A 19834-nucleotide genomic window follows, 5' to 3' on the forward strand; every position below is an offset into this window, starting at 1 on the left:
ATTAGTGGGTTACGTGCCCAGGGACAGTGCTGCAAGTGGCCGTGTGCTCAATACGTCCGCTCTCTGGGCTGTGACTGGTGCCTGGGCCGGGCAGCCGGCTTCCCTCCCGTGTTCCATCCCATCTGGGGACGGCGACCCCGTTAGGCGGCTGGCCTCCCACCCGGCTGCCAGGGGCAGTGCCTCTGAGGAAGCCGAGCCCATCTGGCCCCTCGATGACAACCACAGGGGCCCTTCACTGTCACTGGGCGGCACCGTCCTCCGCGGGTGCTGGGGATTCTGGCCCCCATCTCTCTCTGCTGGCCTCCACTGAGGCTCCCTTGGCCACCGCACTGCCGTGGTCCCCCAGCCACTGGCTTCCGCCCCGGGCTCAGCGGCCTGGGACCTGCGCATGCTCTTGCCTCCCGCTCTTCACTCTTCCTGACCCCGCCCCCCCGCACTCTGCCTACTTCCCTCTTTTTGATTTTTGTTTTGTAACAGCTTTCTTGGGATATAACTCACCATACATACAAGTCACTATCACAGAAGCCACCCGTCTACAATTCAATGGCTTTTAGTCTATTCATAGTCGTGTGACCACCACCATACCTATTTTAGAACATTTTCATCATCATCACTGCAAAAGAAACGCTCTACCCATTTGCAGCCACTCCCTATTCCCCCTGCCCCCCGGCAAGCGCTAGTCTACTTTCTGTCTCTGTGGATTTGCCTGTTCTGGACACTTCCTACAAATGGATTCATATGGCACCAGTGAGTTCCCTCTTAAACATCACCAGGTCTAGAGCTAAATTGGCTCTGTGCTGGGGCTCTTCCCAAAACACCCCTGAGGTACACAGAGGTCACTGCACTTGGTAGCCAGGAGCTTGGGCTCTGAGGCCACCCTGCCTGGGCAGGGCAGGTCCTGCACTTCCTAGCTTCAAGGCCTTGGGCAAGTTAAATGAATCTCCCTGGCCTCAGTTTCCTCATCTGTAAAATGGGAATGTTAACGGCACTATCCTCTAGGGTTCTACAGAAGAAGACAAAGAGTTAACATGCAAAATGCCCAGAACACTCTGGGGGCGCACAGTAACTGCTCAATAGATGCTACTTCTCGTGAAGGTGGTGTTGCCACCACAGACATTTGCAATTTCTCTCGGCACAGAGGCCTCGGGTTAGTGCTAGGTTGAAGGCGCGGGCTCCCAGGCGCTGTCAGCACCAGGGAGCAGCAGTGGCCAGTGGTGGCGTCTTGGTCTCTGCTTCTGGGTTGCAGGCAGCGCCACCTGCTATGAGAAGGGGCACCACGGGGTTTGTCCCTCTTGCTTCTTTGATGCTGTGAAGAGGCAGTGTATAACCAGGGGTCTGGATTGGAACCAGTCTCTCTGGCCTCATCTGCACTGTGACTGTTAGAGGTTGGACTGGATCCCCCAAAAGAAGAGATGTGGAAATCCTAACCTGGCACCCCAGGTTGTGACCTTATCTGCAAACAGGTCTTTGCAGATGCAGTTAAATTAAGGCGAGGACATCCTGGAGTACAATGGGCCCCTGATCTAGTGTGACTGGTGTCCTTACAAGAGATGGCCATGTGAAGACACAGGGTGAATGCACGTGACAAAGGAGGCTGGAGTGATATCCACAGCAGGGAATGCAGGCTGTCGCCGGAAGCTAGGGGAGAGGCATGGAATAGATTTTCCCTGAGAAGAACCAATACTGCTGACAAGCTGATCTTGGACTTTCGGCCTCTAGAACTGTGAGAGAAGACATTTCTGTTGTTTTAAGCCACCCAGTCTCTTACAGCAGCCTAGGAAGGCAACAGTGGCCTTGGGTAAGCCAACTGCCCCCACATGAGCTTCAGTTTCCTCACCTGTAAAATGGGGCTAACTGTGAGACTTACATACCATCAGCCCCGAGGGTGGCAGAGAGTAGGTATCTGATAGACGGCTACATCTGAAAAGCACCGGTGCGAGGTGGGTGGGACATGCGTCTTTTAAAAATTAGACATGGGCCCAAATTAAAGAAATGCTTTTGTTCTCCTTCGTGCTTTTCTGAGAAGGGCCAGGTGCAGGAAACTTTTTCTTTTCTTTGTTTTTTTTTTAAACGTTAATTTAAAAAACTCTTTCTGACTGCCAGCAGAGCCTCTGCATTTTTTTTTTCCATGTGGATATAAAAATGCATCTGGACTCCAAGCCGGAATGGCCCATTCAGAGCTTTAAAACACACGCATTCTCAGCTGGTGAGGCAGAGAAACAGCCTGACTGGGGGAGCTGGGGTTTTAAGAGCGGGGAGTGAAACTGGTCGGGAGTCTGGCATGGCGGGTACTCCATCCTGGTGCCAGGGTCCCTGAGGAGCTGCGGTTCTGGGGACACGGTCGGATGGGGGCGGCCAAGAGGTGGCATCTGGTAGGAACTAAGTCAGAGTCAGAACAAGGGGGTACTGGAGCCTGGCAGGTGAGTCCAGGCGAGATGCCCCAACTCCAGCCGTCATATCTGTGTTTCTTTCTTACCCTTGGAAACCCACTCTCCATCCCTGTGGCACACAAAGCCTGGAGCGGTTTCTGTTCATTATAGGAGTTGCTAAAAATTCCCTCTCCCAGCCTCTCTCTGACGTCACCCCTTGCAAATTCTCGTCTCTTCTTTGGAAGGGCTTTTCACTCTAAGAGGTGAGGGGGCACGGCAACTAACACTGGGGGCTCTGGACCTGGGCTACTATGGTTCAAATCCCTGCTTCATCGCTTACAAGCTGTGTGATCTCGGGCAAGCTGCTTAACCTCTCTGAGCTTGAGATTCCCCACGTGTAAAATGAGAGGCAGCAGCAAAGAATGGATGCGCACATTCAATGAACTATTAAGTCTGACGCCACACTGCCTGGCACGTGATAATTCTCACCTAAATGTTGGCTGTTGTTATTATTATGATGTATGCCCTCAACTTCCCATTATCACGCTAAAGAGCAGGGAGAGTGGTAAGTAGGGTACAAAAGCTCTTTTGTATTTGAGGTTAGAGCACAATGTGTGAATCTCCAAAAATAGCACAATTACCCTTCCCGGTTCTAGTCCCCTCAGGTTAATAGGAAATCAGGTTGTGTTTCCAGCCCTAGTGGCTGGAATGCGGTAGCCCCAAACTATCGCAGGCAGGAAGCCAGGATTCCTGGCTAAAACTGGCCTCGGATAATTCCGAGTAGTGGTGCTTCATGCAAAGAGCCTGTTATGTGTGAGACCCGGGGAGGGTGACGGGGAGACACAGCCCCAGGGCCTTGGGGCTTTCGGGCCAGTGCAGGGGAAGGTTCCAGGCACAGTCCCGGCCTCTCTGGCCTGCCCTCCTCTAGCAGCTTCCTCCCAGGTCTGTGTCTACACTAGACTCCACCGAAACCCACACCACCTTCTCCCCAGACAGAGACTTCCCGAACCTCAGCTCTAGGGCTGCGGTCATCTCGGGGTGCCCGGGGTTCCACAGAGTGCCGGGCGCTGCAATGGAGGAAGTGGAAAGTTAGCTGTTCCCAGCCCTTTGCTTCTCTCCGAATCCTGCTTCTGCTGCCTGTGTTCCTCCCTTGCCATCCAAGGGCCTTCATACCACAGATTAGAGATGTCCTGGGTTCCAGAGAACTCTAAGCACTTGACCTCAACCTACTCATGAGAACAGACATCATTCTCCCATTTCAAGGAAAGGAAAGCTGAGGCCAAGGTTGGTATGCAGGTCAAGTTCCTCCTTACTTTTCCTTTCAGCCTCTATGTGTTCCATCCCTGGGCCTTCGTAACATCCCTCTCAGCCTCGGAAGGGCTCCCTTCGTACAGACTGCAGCCAGGTGCCCTCTGTGTGCCCTGCGCCCCCAGCCTCCTTAAGAACGCCTGCCCCGTTAATGCCTGCTTGTGTGCCGGGCTCCCTGGCTCGACCTTGAACCTCGGAGGGAGGCCTCTATCCAGGCTACCCTTGGCACAGAGCTCAGGACAGAGCGTGCTCGGTAAATTTCTGCAGGGCGAACCATGGAGCGAGACCTTCACCGAGGGTCGTGAAATCACGTCTCCAGACTGGGAGGGACGCTGAGGTTGGTCCCGGCTGGAGACGGAGGGCTGGTTTAGATGTACTGCCCTGGCTCCTCCAACCCCTGAGATTCAGCCCACGAGGGCAGCAGGGAAAGGAGCACGTCTCGCCCACGACTGTCCTGTCCTGTACAAGTGGGAGGCTCTGTCTTTGGTTAGGACAAGAGCTGACACATACACAGTCCTGGGTGCGGCACAGAGACGGACAGGAGGCCCCGCTCCCAACATGCGTGACTTTGGGACCTTGGGATGGGAAGAGTCTCCTGTGCCACTAACACCCGATCGCCCAGCTGGGTCACTGCCGAAGCCTGAAGGTCTAGAATGGAACTCTAAGGGTACACTGGTTTGGCAAAGAGGAGGATGCTGTAGAAGATGAGGTCCCCCCCGCCCCCCGGCCACTTCGGGGCCACTTCCTTCATCACCCGATGGGCCCGTGCTGGTTATTCCTGATCTTCCCCTGCACCCCCTGTCCGGGCTTTCAGAGCTGCCTCCCCTGGAGGGCATAACCAGGGCTCGCTGGCCTCGGGTACCATTTAGGATGAGCAAATGGGAGGCGGCGGTGAGAGGCTGGGGGAGGGGCAGAGAGGCCGGGAGACTTTCTCCCTGGACCCCTCCCTCCAGGACCACAGCTCCTGCCGGTGGCCCCTCCTTGACAGCTCAGGCTCTCACCTGTCCCTTCAAGGTCCCTTAGCCTAAGGTGGCGACAGCTCCCACTGCCACTGGCACTGGTGGGGGTGGGTCACATCCCTGGCGAGCCCCCCCGAGCCCTTCTTAGCCCTCCATGAATCTCTCTTCACTTGAACCATCTGGGGTTAGGTTCTGTTTGCTGACACAGATGGTCGCCTGGAGTCCCTCTGCCTTGACCCGGGGTAGATGGACTGCCCCCTTCAGAGAGCAGGTCTTAGACAACGTGAGGCCCGACAAGGGCTACTCTGAGCGGGTCTAGCCGGAGTCTGGAGCTGCCCCATCACCCGGTTCTCCGCCTCAGCTATCTTGGAAACACACCTCTTTCATCTCCTCTGACCTAAGCCACCAACTGTGGGCGCCAAGAGCCCTGGCCTCCAGTGCCGGCTAGACTGTGCCCAGGCCTGGCAGCCACCTTTCCAGAACAGGGAAGGCACCGGAAGGCTGCCAGCTCAGTGCCAGGCCTGACCTTTCTGCGGCTCTCTCTGGAAGACGGGCTTCTGCCTCCTGGCAACAAAAGCCCATGTGATGCCCTTGGCAGGACTCCCATCCCAAGGGCCATGGCTCCCGGGCTGGGCTGAGGCCAGGCCTCCTGTCCTGAGACGTCCAGGTCATCTCTCAGCCCCTCTGCTGTCTCTCGCCGAGTGGGAGGGCCGCATCTCTCGGCGGATGCCAAATCCACCTGAACACGGACGCCGCCAACCTGCCCTAAACCATCTGTGCCCCTGAATCCTGGAGGAAGTGTGGCCAAGAATGACCACATGGCTCAGAGCACAGCAGCCAAGCCCGGGGAAAGGGAGCCGCGGCCCAGCTGGGGCTGCCGGGGGCTCAGCCCCTTCTCTGCCGGGGGCTCAGCCCCTTCTCTGCTGAGGGGGGTGAAAAACAGGGGCCTGTGATTCTGGGAGGACAGTCTGCTGCCCTGGGACGTTCTGTATCGGCTCCTTGTGGACAGCATGCTGAGCTCTAAGGGGGAGATCACTTTTGTCCCTGTACCAATGCTCCCCGACTCCTGTAAGTGAGCTCCCAGCAAATCTTCCAGCTACCTCTGGCCTCCACTGGGGAAGAGCTGGTCCCCAGAAAAAGTGGGGCTCTTTGCACAATACTGCTAACTTCAACTGTGGGCCTCCACTCAGCACCTTGGGCCCCTCCGACTTACAGTGCCGTGGAGCTGAGGGCAAATCCATGCCTTGAAATGCAAGCCTCAGGATTCAAACACGTTTTCCTTTATCCCTGGGCCCTGATGATAGGAACTAGGGAAAACCTGCACTTAAAACACAAGCACGGGCTTCCCTGGTGGCGCAGTGGTTGAGAGACCGCCTGCCGATGCAGGGGACGTGGGTTCGTGCCCCGGTCGCTCCGGGAAGATCCCACATGCCGCGAAGCAGCTGGGCCTGTGAGCCATGGCCGCTGACCCTGCGCGTCCGGAGCCTGTGCTCCGCAACGGGAGAGGCCACAACAGTGAGAGGCCCGCGTACTGCAAAAAAAAACCCCCAAAAAACACAAGCACGAGCGCACACACCTAACACAGACAAGTGGGGATAGCACCCCAATTCCTGGATTTGTGGCCAGTTAACATTTCAGGAGACAAAAAGCAACTGATACCTCGGCTTCAAAGCACAGCACCTCTGCCCCGTGGGGCCCGGGACACTCCACTGCCTCTGCTCCTTTGGTGCCCTGCGCCGCGGCCTGTGGTGAGTGCTTGGCACGCGGCTTTCCACTTAATCTTCATGGCTGCCTCAAGGCGCAGATCATTTCCGGTTGTGGACATGAACAGCCTGCGGTGTGGGGACATGAAGCCCCTTGCCCACGTTCACGGAGATGGAAGGAGGCAGCTCTGACTCCACGGGCCACGCTGCTAACCACTGTGCCGCCCTGCCTTTCTAGAACATGGGCTGTCTAGGGAGGACACAGCCCACGGAGCCTTCATTTCCATGGGGCCATGTCCCGTTCAGACCCTGGGTGCACACCCTCGGGGCCCCTGGGAGGCTGTACTCTATGCACTCCTTGCACTCAGATGAGCAAAGCTGTGTGTGTGTCTGTGTGTGGAGCGCACACCACCCACCGCTAGTCTGATGGCGATCGCCGTTTACGGCGCCTGCACCGTGGCTGGGCACCCAGCGAGAAGGTGGCTGTCCCTGCCTTAAGAAGCTCTGCCTTGCTCACCGTCACCTCTTCCCACCACTGGTCTTGTTTCAGCGGAATCTGCAAGGCGAAGGCCATGGGTGCGGAGAGGCCTGATGGGACCCCCCTACGAAACTCTCTCAGCATTACCCCAACTGGGGTGGGCCTGGGGCTGTGTCCACGCCCCCCTCTCCCCCGGCACCATACAAAAGTGAGAAGTGAGAACGGAGACGTTAACTGGCACGACTCCCCAGTTAAGGCTGTGGTTGTTTACCAGTGAGAAGAGAAGAGCGCTGCCTGCCAACGCCGACCGCCATCCCATCTCCCTACTGCCGGCTCCCCCCAAGTGTTTATTTAAGCCAACACATTGCTCTGCTAATTGGATAACATTCCATGTGAAAACAGACCTTTTAAAACAACAGCAGCGGTGGCAAATAAAAACAGCTGCAACTGCAAAAGTACAAAGGCTCGGTGGGCTCCGGGAAGGGAGAAATTAAAGGCGCATGCATGGGGGAAAAAAAAAAAGAATGTTCTGGTTTCCAGGCTGCAAGTCTGCTCTTTGCTTTCTTTCCCTTCTTCCTCCGTGACCAGCCAGTCCAAGTAAAGGCAGAGGAGGTGGTGGCTTCTAAACGGAAGCCCAGTGACTATTGGTGGCCACTTGGCCAATGGGCACGGGCACAGCTGGTTGGGAATCCCAGGTCACCTGCCCAGGTAGAAAGCTGCTGTCTCCAAGGCTTGGGACGGTTGGCAGGAGACAGTGTGCGGCTCTGGAGGCCCCTAAAGGAATGCCCACTCTTCCTCTGGGGGCCCCGGAGGAGCTGATTTCATCCTGGGCTTGTTCCCAAGAGATGTTTTAAGGGCCAACCTCTTGGCCTTCCTCCAAATGTCTAATTGGTGAGTTGCTGGGGATGGGTGAGAGGTGAGGGGTGTGGTGTAGAGAGGAGGGGGCTGGCGCACGGTTTGGCCGCAGCTGGCACTCAACTTAAGTGAATACGTGAATGAAGGGAGGAAGAGCTAATCCGTGGACTCTGGAATCAGATCGACACGCGGGGTTTCCCAGCTCTGGCACGTGGCGCCAACCCTTCGAACTTCAGTTTACCCATCTGTCAAATGGCTTCCTCCCGCTGACGCGCCAAATGCCCAGTGCCGTCCCTGCCAAAGACGGGCTTTTAGAAGTTGATGGTTGTTTACTGATGCCAAGAGGCTGCCCTTCCAGAAACATCATCAGGACCCAGAGAAACACGTGACACCTGAGACACTACAAACATCCCTACACACAAGCGCAGGCCCAGGCCACTGGGGAAGACCACCTTATTTGGGACTTCCTGTCTGCCCTCATCGACCTTTGTCCCTGCTTCCCTCCAGCACGTGGGAGAAGGTTCTTTGAGAAATGTGGGCTCATCACACTTGGAGGTTTAGATAATAACAACAGCAGCCCTTTCAGAGGGACTGACATTCATGCCTGGGACATCGGGGGCTGATGAAATGCCCTAGGTTGGGAGAACATGCCAGCTCACGGAGCCTGTGACAGGGGCTGACGGCCAGGTCCCACCCCTGGTTTAGCATCTCAGCAACAGAGCCAGGTCCCGGCTTCCCATTGGTTCCCAGGACCCTGCACACATGGAGCTTAACAAGCGCCTGGAGAAACCGGGGAGGGGGTTATGCAAATCTCCAGCTGAGTCCGGGGCTGCTGCAGGTTGGGACGAGACAATGCGTGTGCGGTGTACATGTCACACACAAAGCCAGCTCGGCCCCTCGCGGGCGCCTCTGGCTATTGTCATCAGTTGCCTGGTTACCCTGAGCTCTTCGTGGAGCCTTGCGCTAGGATTCTCTTCCCTGTTTGGGGCGTGTGCCTGACCCAGAGGGGCCTGACGGATGACGGAGTTCCCGAGGATGTGCGGGGTGGAACACGGGGTCATGGAGCAAGGTCGGAAGACTCAGGGTCCCTGGGGGCGGGGAGGACGCAGATGACCCGTGCTTGGGGTCCAAAGAGAGATGGGGGTGCTGAGCGGATGCCTCCAGGGACCAACCAGGGTGCCTAATTCTCTCCTCAGCCAGCTGGCAAAGTGGACTGGTTGGTGCCCAGGAAAGAGTACTGTGCTGTGAGTCACATCCCCGGGTTCACAGCCCAGCCTGGAAACTGCTAGTTTCTCCACTGCTTTCCAGACCCAAGGTTCTACCATCGGCCTCTACTCCCTCCCTGCCTCCTCCCCCTAATATATGTCCGCTCCCCTCATCTTTTCCTCCCTGTCTCCTCTTTTCCCCTCTGAGGACCGCCTGGCGCCCCGGGGCACAGGAGGCTTACACCTCCAGGTTCCAGTGCTCTGACGCCACAAGAGTTACTGACCACTTCTTCCTGGAGGACGCCCCACGGCAGGAAGCAGGGGTGAAGCCCTCGGTGAGGGAGGCGAGTGGTCAGGGTTCAGTCAAGCCCCGGGAAGGATTTCTAAAGCAGGTCTTCTTCCCTGAAGCGCTTCAAAGGGAGAACCGCTGGGGGTGGCGGTGGGGTGGTGGGCGGCGCTTGTCCTGAGAAACTGGGGGTCCTGGAGGTTCCCCTACCAGCCCTGGGATTCCCACGAGTTCCTTCTTTCGAAATGAAAATAGGGTCTCTGGGGGTTTCTAACTCAATGTCTCCTTCCAGCATTGCTTTCCCTCTTCAAACTCACGCCTGCCCTCGAGCTAACTAGATATTTACAATATTCAGAATTCTATTCACCAACATGGAGCGCGCACGCTCTATGGCTCAGTGGAGAGCGCTAAATGTTCCACTCGGGGGACAATAAAGTTCTTCAGACAGACAGGGAGAAGGAGAAGGAAAAGTCACGGCAGCTTCTCCGGGAAGCAAAAAGAGCAAAGGAATCTTTGCGGGAGAGGTGCGTTCCCGATGGGCTCAGACTTCATGGGAGACCAGCTCGCCCAGCGGCGGCACAGAGGGCCCGTCCTGGTGCGGTGAGAGGCGGGAATGGCGGGGCCGGGACAGCTCCGGAGCCAGGTTGCCGCCTGTCGGAGGTGAGGGGCCGCAAGAGCCCGTCCTGGAGGGGGTGTGGGTTGAGCCCTCGCCGTCCTCGGCTGCCCTTTCTCTTCCTGGAGCCCAGGTTGGAAGGGACAGAGGGGGAGGAGCCACCTCCGTAAGTCAGCAGAAGGCTGTGCTAGGCTCTGCAAAGAACATTTGCAGCCTGGCCTCCGGCGCCAGGCGCTAGCCAAGCGGGCACTGGCACTGCCCGGCTACCTGAGCATCTCCCCCCCACGCCCCGTTCCCATGACCCCAGGGAACAAAGCTATATTGACTGCATCCTGGCGACGGGAGCGTGGAATTTCAGGGCTGGCAGTCCATGCCTGGTCTAGCCCTCTGGGTCGCGAGAGCCACGTTAATTGACTTCAAGCTCTGGAGGGAGGCTGCCGCGTGGAAGAAGCTTCTAGTTGGAGGGCGTGGACAACTTTTCTCTCTGCTCCTTCCCTTCTTCTTAGATCACCACCATCACCATCCGCCTCATCACAGCTAACAGACGGAACTCCCGGAGGCCAGATCCCGTCCTAAGACTATCATCTCATCCGAGCCTCGCAACGATTCGGTGAGGGAAATTCTATTACCGTTTTATAAGGGGGGAAACTGAGGCACGCAGAAAGTAAGTCACCTGACCAAGGTCACATAGCAGGTAAGGGCTAGGATTCGGGCAGCAGAGTCTGTGCTCTAACAGCTAGCCCTCGCACTGGTCCTTAATAAGAGATTTTTCTTGGGGCTGGGAGTGAATCCCCCTTCATTTCTCCCGTAATCGCAGTCTCACACAGGAACCCTGACATAAAACAGATGACAATGGTCCTACACACTCACAGAAGCTCAGGGCTAGACGGACGCAGTGCAGGAAGCGCTGCCTGCACCCCTCTCTTCCCTGTCCACAGATGGAGGGCTCTGAAGGGACCTGGGCTGGTGGGAACGAGGAGGAAACAGCTCACTCATCTCGAGCACCGTGTGCCAGGACCCGTGTCACCATCTGCCTTCACCCTGTGGGCGTGAGACCTCTCATCATTCCCATTTTACAGATGAGGAGACTGAGGCACAGGGCAGGGCCGGGGAAGCCAAGCAGCCAGCAGTAAGTGCAGTGCTCTGGACGGCTGTTCCCTGGCTTCTCTCTGAGCCAGTGGCGGGGGGACCCCGCAGGTGCCTGCCTTGCTGGTGAGCGTCAAGGCCGTGGGCCGGCTGCACGCAGGGGTTGTGGTCCCTCCTGTCACGACAGGAGGCGAGGGGAAGACTGCCAGCCGAGAAGAAAGAGGCGCAGATGTCTGGACAAACACGGCCACGTGTCAACAAAGCGTGCACTTGAGTTCAAGACGCTGAGACAAAGGTGGCTGGCAGGCCTGCTGAAGTCCTGGGGCACCCTCTCTGCCTGTGCGTGTTCCCAGGGCCCACAAAGGCCGCAGCTGTGTCCCTGAGATGACACCTTCAGCTCCACCCACAGGGCCTCTGGCAACGCCAATTTGCTGCTGGCCAAGAGTGTGATTCCAACAAATACTCTGCTTTTCTGAAGATGCCTCCTCAGAGGCGGAGGGGATCCCAGCCATTAGTGACACGTGCCCCTTGCTTTACTGCACCCTCAAGGGAAGACAGGCCAGGACGGGGGAAGGCTGCCTGTGGCACAGGCTCTCGGAGGGAGCCCACGAAGACAGCGCCATGGCCCCCTCCCCCCAGGATCCTGACCTGGGACTGTGAGAGCAGCAACCGCGGACCCCGGTCACACAGCCTCTGCCCCTGGTCTGCTGCCGCGGAGGACGAGGACCCCGGACCTACTGCGCCAAGCCCACACCCAGAGAGGCTGCCTTGCTTCAAAAATAAAAGGTGGTTCTGTCTCCAAGGAATTCCGTACACGTGCTTACACACAGCAGCACTTGCCTGGCCTGAGTGCACCTGAAATCAGCACAAAACACAAGCCCCAGGCACCAGCAGAAGAAGAGGGGAAAGAGCTGTCCCCGCGGGTTCCCACTGGGGTGCCTGGCGGCCTCTTCTCCGAGCGCTGTCCCCTGGCTCCTCTCCACACTCTGCACAGCATCTCCCACGCTTTCTGTCTGACCTGGAGCGGCCCGGGACACAGAACTGCCCCTTCCTCCAAACACAAGGCCCATGGTCTTTTCTTCCAAGGACATTGTGTAAATTAGCAGGGCTGGGGAGAGGGAGAAAATCCGAATGGGGAGTGGGGGCCGCGCCCACGTCTGTGAAGAGGCCTTGCTGCTTCTCCCACAAAGGACCCAGAAAGGAGAGGCCGGGAGGGAGGGGCCCTGGTCTCACCTTCGCGTCCTGCTTGGTGAGGAAGTCGACGAAGCCGAACCCTCTGTGCGAGCCCATCCCCGTCATCTTCTTCGGCAAGCGGACTGTCTTCAGCTCCCCGAAGGTGCTGGGAATAAAAACACGGGAGTTTCAGAATCGAGGCCTGCAAAGGGGGCGGGGGGAGGCAGGACCGATTCTCACCCGCTAACCCTTTCCAGTTAGAAGAGAGGAGTGCCCGCAGATGCACGAGGCGGGTACGTGTGCACAGCCACGTGCACGAACACTCGTGTCAGTGTCAGCTCCCCACTGGCCAGCACGTGTCCTGGGGGCCCGGGTGGCCTTCTCCCTCCGGCCTGGCCATCACGCCAGCAGGGAGGGAACCGTCAGACTGGGGATGCCGTTCCTCCCGGGGGTGAGGGGGTGGGGGGAATGAATATTCAGCAAGGGGGATGCAGCCCCGTGCACGCATGGCTGGGCTGGGGAGGCACTGGCCAGGCCAGGGCCCCGGACTCGGGGTTAGCACGGACTCCCCACGGACCCCCACGAATCTGACTGAGTAAGCAGGGTGAGTCCCTTCTCCCAGATCCGGGACCTGGGATGGTTCTTCAGCGCTTGGCACTTGAATGCCACACAGCCACGCCCTCCAAACCCCACTCCTGCCTCAGGGTTTTGATATCTGCGAAGCCAAAGTCAGGCAAAGCTGACTCTGGAGGAGAAAAGGCAGGTGTTCCCCACCGCCCCCCCGCCTCCAGCAGGGACAGGTAAACACGGCCTCCAACCATCTCCCCAGTGCCCCCTCTCCCCCTGGATAAACCTTTGAGAAATTCCCGGACAAAAGGATCGGGCCTCCCTTGCTTTCCTCTCTCACTCCCCCGCCCCCAGCCCATCCTCGGGTCCATTTATCAAACATATACGCACAAATTGTTGCCGATAAATATTTAATGTGCGTGGCATCTGCAAAGAGGTATTATTTTATTTGAAAATCTACACACACTTGTGGGCACCCGGGCACACGCACCTACACACGATGGTGCAGGATGCCTCGGGGCCAGAGACCGACTGGGCAAAAGGCACAGTAAAGGCCGTAAGCTCTCGTGAAATGATCTAAGCTGAATCTGTGGCGTTAACCCGCAGCCCTGCCGGCATGACCAGGCATCTGCCCGCCCAATTTCTGGAGGCAGGACGGTGTGTAAATGCGGCATTATGAAGCCTCAAAATGAATCTGCACGTCTCCCCGGCACTCTCCCCGGCAGCTCCGCTCCCTCTCCTGGCGCCTCTCCGAGCAGAGGCCACGGAAACTGGGCTGCTGGCTCCACGGCCAGCCTCCCGGGAGGGGAGGGGCTGCAGAGGATGGGCAGTGGAGGCCTGTCAGTCATCCCAGCCCCCGGCTGGGGCTCGTGGCCCACCTGGAGCGGCCCAGAGGCTGGGCAGGTGGGGACCAACACGAAGGTGAGGTGGGAGAACCCAGCGGAGTCCTGCCCACAAACCCTGCTTTCTTCTGCCACCTAAAGGCCGACACGCCCCACGACAGACACGCTGCCTCTTTTTCCAGCGAAGCCCTGCTGGCCTTGGACACGGAGGGCAGGGGACGCACGTATTTTCTGGCAGGCTCCTTTGGGTAAACATAAATGGCGCTTTGGCACCAAGTTCTTCAGAGAGTCACGGGGACTGTGGGGACAGTGTATCTGACGGATTCAGACCTGGTCTCAGGAGGCTGAAGGGCACAGGGAGGCCTTGCCGAGCACCCGCTGTGTGTCTGGGTCATGCTGGGCGCTGGGCAGACACGGCCACAGACAACCTATGGGGTGGGCCGGTCTCTCTGCCTGACTCTCCACCCCCGGCCCAGCCTCCAGGCTCTCAGGCCTCGGCTTCCGTGAGCAGCCTTGGCTGACCTGCTCTGGGTGGGGGCGGATGTGCCCCCAGCCGTCAGGGCCCACCGTGCTTCAGGGCGCTGCGGTGTGGACGCCTGGGGAACGCTCTGCCTTCCCCTGGGGCTGGAATTCAGCTCTGCGAGAGTGGAAACCACATCTATCTTGCCCATCACGGGATCCGCAGTAAGGTGCCCCAGGCCTGGCTCACAGTGGACGCCTGGAGGTAGTTTTGGACCGAAGAAACAGCAGCCCTGGAAGGCGGACGCGACCATTGGGATGTCGCACCTACGCTCCGAGGGTGGTGGTGAGGATTCCACGAACCAGGCCACGGGGTACATATGAAGAGCACAAATGTTAATTACTATTGGTCTCACCGACCCCACTGTCAGATGAGGAAACTGAGGCTCAGGGAGGTAGCGGTTCTTGCGAGTAGGTGGCAGGGCCAGAGTGTGAACCTGGGAGTGTCTGATGCGAAGCTGGAGGAGCTCTCTGTGCTGCGCGATGTTTCACCCGCTTCAGTTATCTGGAGGGGACCAGCCACTTTCCGGAGCGGGGCTTTCATTCTGAGGCTTGGCCCTGTCTGGCAATGAAGAAGGAAGGCCGTGTACGGGGACGGCTAGGATTGGGCTGTGCAGGCTCCGAGGGGTCCAGTGACTTGCCCGAGATCCCAGGGCAAGGGAGGTCGACTCAGACCCAGTCCCTCCTGCCTGCACTGGGTGCAAACCCCCTGCCTCTGCCCACGGGGGCTCTAACTTCCCGTCCCTTGATGCTGCCCAGTTCTTCTTAGCCGTGGCTCATTTCTGGGGACCTCACCCGTATGTGTACGCAAGAGAGACCGAGAGAGGGAGAGACTAGTGAGGTTAATTCCTCCCTCTCTGCAGTGCACTGCAAGCTGTGGACGCTGTATGCATGGTAAGCAGCTGAGGGTCCGGAGAAAGGCGAGGAAAATAATTAAAAGGTGGAGAAAAAAAGCTGATGAGAGAAGCTAAAGGAGCCATGCTTACGTGGCCTGGAGAAGTGGCATCTGGGAGCTTGGCAGGGAAAAGCCAGGACGGAGGGGCATCCTCGATCCACGAGGGAGTGAGGGTGGGGACCAGGGAGCTGGGGGGCCGTGGGGGAGGTCACTGCCCGTCTGGGGTGTCCAGACAGACATCTGCATGGCCAAGGAAATGCTGTGTCCCAAGACCCTAGGAGCTTAAAAAATCCCACCATTCCTCACGACAAGAAAGAGTGAGGGCTTCCAGAGCAGCTGGAAGATTAGGGTTAGATCTTAGAACGAACTTCCCGATTCCCGTGAAGCCCCGGAATGAATGGCTGGAGCTTCAAGACCGTCACTGCGGCTGTCACCCCAGTGGCCAATGACAGAGTGCCTGTGGCGTGCTAGGCCTTTTAAATATACCGTTTCTAGGTACAACGATTGTGGGGTAAGAGTCGCTGCCTCCTGTTTTTACAGATGAGAAAACCAAGGGCTGAAGAGGCCAAGTGACCTGCCCAAGCCCCACGGCCTGGGACTCGAAACTCAGGCGAGCTTTCCCTCCCAGTTCAGGAGGGATGGCTTCAGTTGCTTGTGTAACTACTGGGTGGGAAAAAATAAAGCCGATACTAATGATCTCAGAGAGAGATCAAAAGAGAATTAAAAAGAAAAAGAAAGGTAAAAAAGGCTGGGGCGGGGGAATCGATGAAGTACCTTTAGCTCCTTGGAGATAAGCGATATATAAATACCGGCCATTATTAAAGTTCTCATCTGACAGCAAAGCCCACAGAGCCATTTTCAAGAGCGGCTTTTGCAGGAAGTTCTGCGCGTCTCCTGGGAGAGGAGGCCTGGGCATGGCTGGGCAGGGCCGCCAGGGACCGGAGAGGGAGGCAGATGACCGGGCACCCAGGAACCAACCCCCCCCAACCCCCGCCAGCCCAGACTCTACCACTTGGGAAGGAGACACGGATGCTCCCCACTGTGTAGATAATAGAAACCACAAAATAGCAATTACTGTATCAGAAGCTGTGAATAAAGAGGACATACGGGGCTTTTAAACGTGGCCCTCCTTCCCTCCCCCACTCTGCTCACACTTCAGTAACAAACTCACACCTCACTGTTCCAATTATTTCATTCACCTCGGGTTCACCAATTACTCCTCCACGCCGCAGCCCCGCCCCGCTCCGCCGCGCCAGGAGCACGTGACTGGTGGGGATCCGTGGGTGTTTGTTGTCACATTTTTAATTTCTTTCGAGGTGCAGTGGGGGTGGAGGGGGAAGAGAAGGAGGAGGTGGGGAGGGCGCACCAAGGTGTGGAGCGAGGCAAGCCAGTTATGCCTGGGCCCCGTAAACAAGTCCAGGCACGCAGATCGCGCTGGCACACAGGCCTGATCGCAGACACAGAGTGTGTGTGTGTGTGTGTGTGTGTGTCTTGCGTGCGTGAGGGGATCCCCTCCCCTGGCGCCCTCTGACTGGACCTGCCACAGCCCTGGATGGCAGCGGCTCGGTGGCGGGGGTGGGGGTTGGCTCTGCTACTGAAAGGGATGAACCATCCTCTCTCTCCTCCTTGACTGAAGTGACGGGATGGGGTGGGGTGCAGTGGGGACAAGGAAGTGTGGGGGACAGAGAGCGCCCTCCAGAGATGCCGAACCTGATGATTTGGCAGCCGCGCTGATGCCTGGGTTCGGGGGTTTCATGGGCAGGCTGGGAGGGCGGCCCAACCTTCTAGCCCGCACGCTGACACCGAGTAGGGGTCGGGCACACCCCCAGGAGCCTAGGCCCCCCTGCTCCCTGGACACAAGTTCTTATCACTCTCCTATTTGGATCCGCTGGAGGAACCAGAGTCCCAGCAGAAGTGCTGAGTCACGTGGGGAAGTCTGCTGGCCTGACTTCTCTCCACCTGCACTCAAGGCACTGCTGAGGGGAAAAAAAAAACAAACCAGCTGCCCCAACAGTGTGGTGTGAACAACAATGAGATAAAGGGGTGGTTTTGTGCTAAGAATAAACTGCAGGCTTCTTTCTGTTCCTCCTGGAGTAAGAAAAAAGGGCTAAATCTCTTGGCATCAAAAAGCCTTTCCAATATACCACCACCAATTTTCTAACACACACACACACACACACACACACACGTAATATCCATTATTCCCCTCGTCCTTCTCAGTGCCATGTGCCCCGCGGTGTGTTAAATATTGGCTATACATGATCTTACAACAGCCTTATGACCTAGGCGCTGCTATTCCCATTTTATAGATGGAGAAAACTGAGGCTCAAAGAAGTTATGTGATTTCTCCAAGGTCACCCCGAGTCATTACCTACGACGGGGGTGAAGTGACTTGTCCAAGGCCCCACGGGTGGCAATGAGCCAAGCTGGACTCCAAGTGGGCAGTTTGTCCCTGAACTTGTGCTTTGCTCACTGGAAGTCTGTGTGGTCTGTCTTGTCTATTAATAATTGGCCAAAGGGATCTGTGTGCAAGGTGCCTGGGCGAGGCAACGGTGGGCCAGACATCAGCTTTGTCTTTAGGGACCCTTGGCTGGTAGTAGGGAAGAGCTACAGGCAGGCAGTGAGCCCCCTGCTGCCCCACAGACAAAAGAGGACTCTGGGGTCAACCCCCGCGTCTCAGCTGCTTAGGGTCCACAGCTGGGGGCTTCTGATTCCCGCTCACTGCTCTCTCTTCCACGCCCACATCCACCATGAACTCACGGGATAGTTCCCACGGGGTGAATGAACGTGGCAGGTTGGCAGCCGCTCTGCCCGGTATCCCGTCTCGTGTTCCCCTTTCCTTACTGAGTCGCCGTGTGGCTACGGGCCCCAGCTGAAGCAGGGTGGAGGGACAGACAGGCTGAATGGACACCTAGGGACAAACCCACCCCTCCGTCGACGACAGGTGGTTTCTGCAGCGGAGGGAGGCTGGGCCACAGGACCCATCATCCAAACCTTCCGCTCCTGGAATGTATACAGAGCGAAAGCTTTGGTCAAAGCTGCTCGTCCGATCCTCCAGCCTCACAAACGGGGAAACGGAGGCTAACCCAACCACACTGGCTTTCCTCCTGTGCGTGAAGCCACCGAACTTAGGCCAGGACCTATGACCTTGCTCTTCCCATAACCCAGAACTCTCCACGCCTAGCCGTTCCCACCACAGACCCTCCTGTCATTCAATCTCAGCTCGAATGCCACCTTCTCAAGGAGGCCTTCCACTGCCACCTTATTTAACGTCGCTTCCCCGCGCCACCAGCCACGCTGTCACATCTGAGCACCGTCTGGCATGGCTTGTTTACTTATTTGTCTTTCCCTCCCCCTTCTAGAGACACAAAGAACACTCTAAGACGGCAGAGTCCAGTCTCTGTTGTGTCTGCAGAACCTAGCCTGCGCCTAGCCCACAGAAAACACTCTATAAACATTCATGAAAACACACACTTGACATTGACCGAGTCCTCCCTAAGCGCCAGGTCTGCGTCCTTCACCCGAATCATCTCACACGATGCATACGCTACTGCGATGGCACCGGCACGCCCGGGGCCAGAACACCCAGTCCTTCTGTCCTCAGGACACTCTCTCATCTTCTACAACCACACGCTATTACAAGGAGTGTTTGGCCCCCAGGGGCTCCTTCCAAAGTACCTGCATCGATTCCTTCAATTGCAGGCAGTGAGCCAGCAAAAAGGGGGCCGGCGGGATTACTCACCAAGGAGCTAGCGCCGAGACAACGGGGTTCAGAATCCTGCCCTGCTGCGTAGGAGAGAAAAGACATCGTTCCCTCCAGACAGCCCTGGCTGAGCTGCAGACAGGAGTGGGGGGTCTCAGCGAGGCTCCACCTGTGGCAGCTGCTCCCCCAGAAGGTTACGCAAGTGAGCTGTGGATTGACCCCGGATCGCACCTCTACTCCACCCAGGGGGCGTGGGGAGGGGGCAGTGGCTTTGGGAGCCGTTTCATGGAGGTATATTTAAGCCCAGAGTTTCTTCCTCTTTTGTTCTCTCTCTTTTAAAGAGTACCGATTAGATTGAACTTTTCCAATTACGCACTGCTCATCACGGTGAGAACTGGATGTAGAAAGGTTACCTTATCATCACTGGTGCACTATTCCTTTCATTTTTGCCTCTTGGAGGCTGAAGAATGGCCTGGTTTCCACGAAAGGGAGAGAGGAGGTGTGGAGGACAGCGCTTAGCTTTTCTCAATAGCCTTTCATAGGGTCCTCTGCAGGCAAGCGTAACCCTCTTGTTTTCTAGATGAGGAGTCCCGAGGATAAGCGGTTCAGTGTTATCTCTGAATCAGAGTCTGGGCCCGAGTTCCAGGTAGAGCCCAGAATTGCCTGAGAGACTCTGGTGGAGGGGACCTGGCACTGGAAAACAGAGGCTTCCTGTAGTGGCTCTGCCCTCACCTGCCGTGTGACCCTGGCTGAGTCATTTCCAGGCTGGACTGATAAGAGAGAGAGGATAAGAGAGGAGGATGCTGTATCAAAACATCTTGAGACATGCCAGAGCCAGGATAATGCAGGAAACAGTCCCCAAGTAAAGACCTCTGGGGCCAGACAGATGGTAGGAGGGAACCAAGAGAGCTGGGGCCAAATTGGCAGAAATGCCCCCAGCTCTGGGTGATTCTTGGACCCGTAGCATCAGTGTCCTCCAGGAGCTTGTCAGAAATGCAAAGTCTCAGCCCACTCCCCTCCTTCTGAATCGGAAGCTCTGGGGGAGACCCAGCAGTCCAGGTGGTAACAAGCTCACCTGTAACAGGTGAGGGTGATCCTGCCCCAGGCTGAGGACCACTGTTCCACCAGAGCAGGCAGGGACCCCTCAGGCCCAGCCTGAACAGCCAGCTAGGCCCAGGACTGGCAGATCTTTCTTCTAAAGAAAGCCCTGCAATCCAGATTCTTTGAAGAAACGGGATTTTAAATATTGGCACCAAAGTCAAAACATTTTCAA

The 19834-nt window shown here is 57.2% G+C and overlaps 1 protein-coding gene across 1 annotated transcript in view; it reads right to left on the reverse strand.

Annotated features, from left to right (window-relative positions):
- The window catches only part of RBM19 (RNA binding motif protein 19), a 124473-nt gene that overhangs the window by 23859 nt on the left and 80780 nt on the right, over positions 1–19834 (reverse strand). Inside the window, exon 22 of the mRNA XM_060310837.1 lies at positions 12096–12201. Within this exon, the coding sequence (XP_060166820.1) occupies positions 12096–12201 (106 nt within the window). The remainder of the gene's footprint in view (positions 1–12095; positions 12202–19834) is intronic.

The sequence above is a fragment of the Globicephala melas genome, chromosome 13 (genome assembly GCF_963455315.2).
Source record: "Globicephala melas chromosome 13, mGloMel1.2, whole genome shotgun sequence".
Taxonomy (NCBI): domain Eukaryota; kingdom Metazoa; phylum Chordata; class Mammalia; order Artiodactyla; family Delphinidae; genus Globicephala; species Globicephala melas.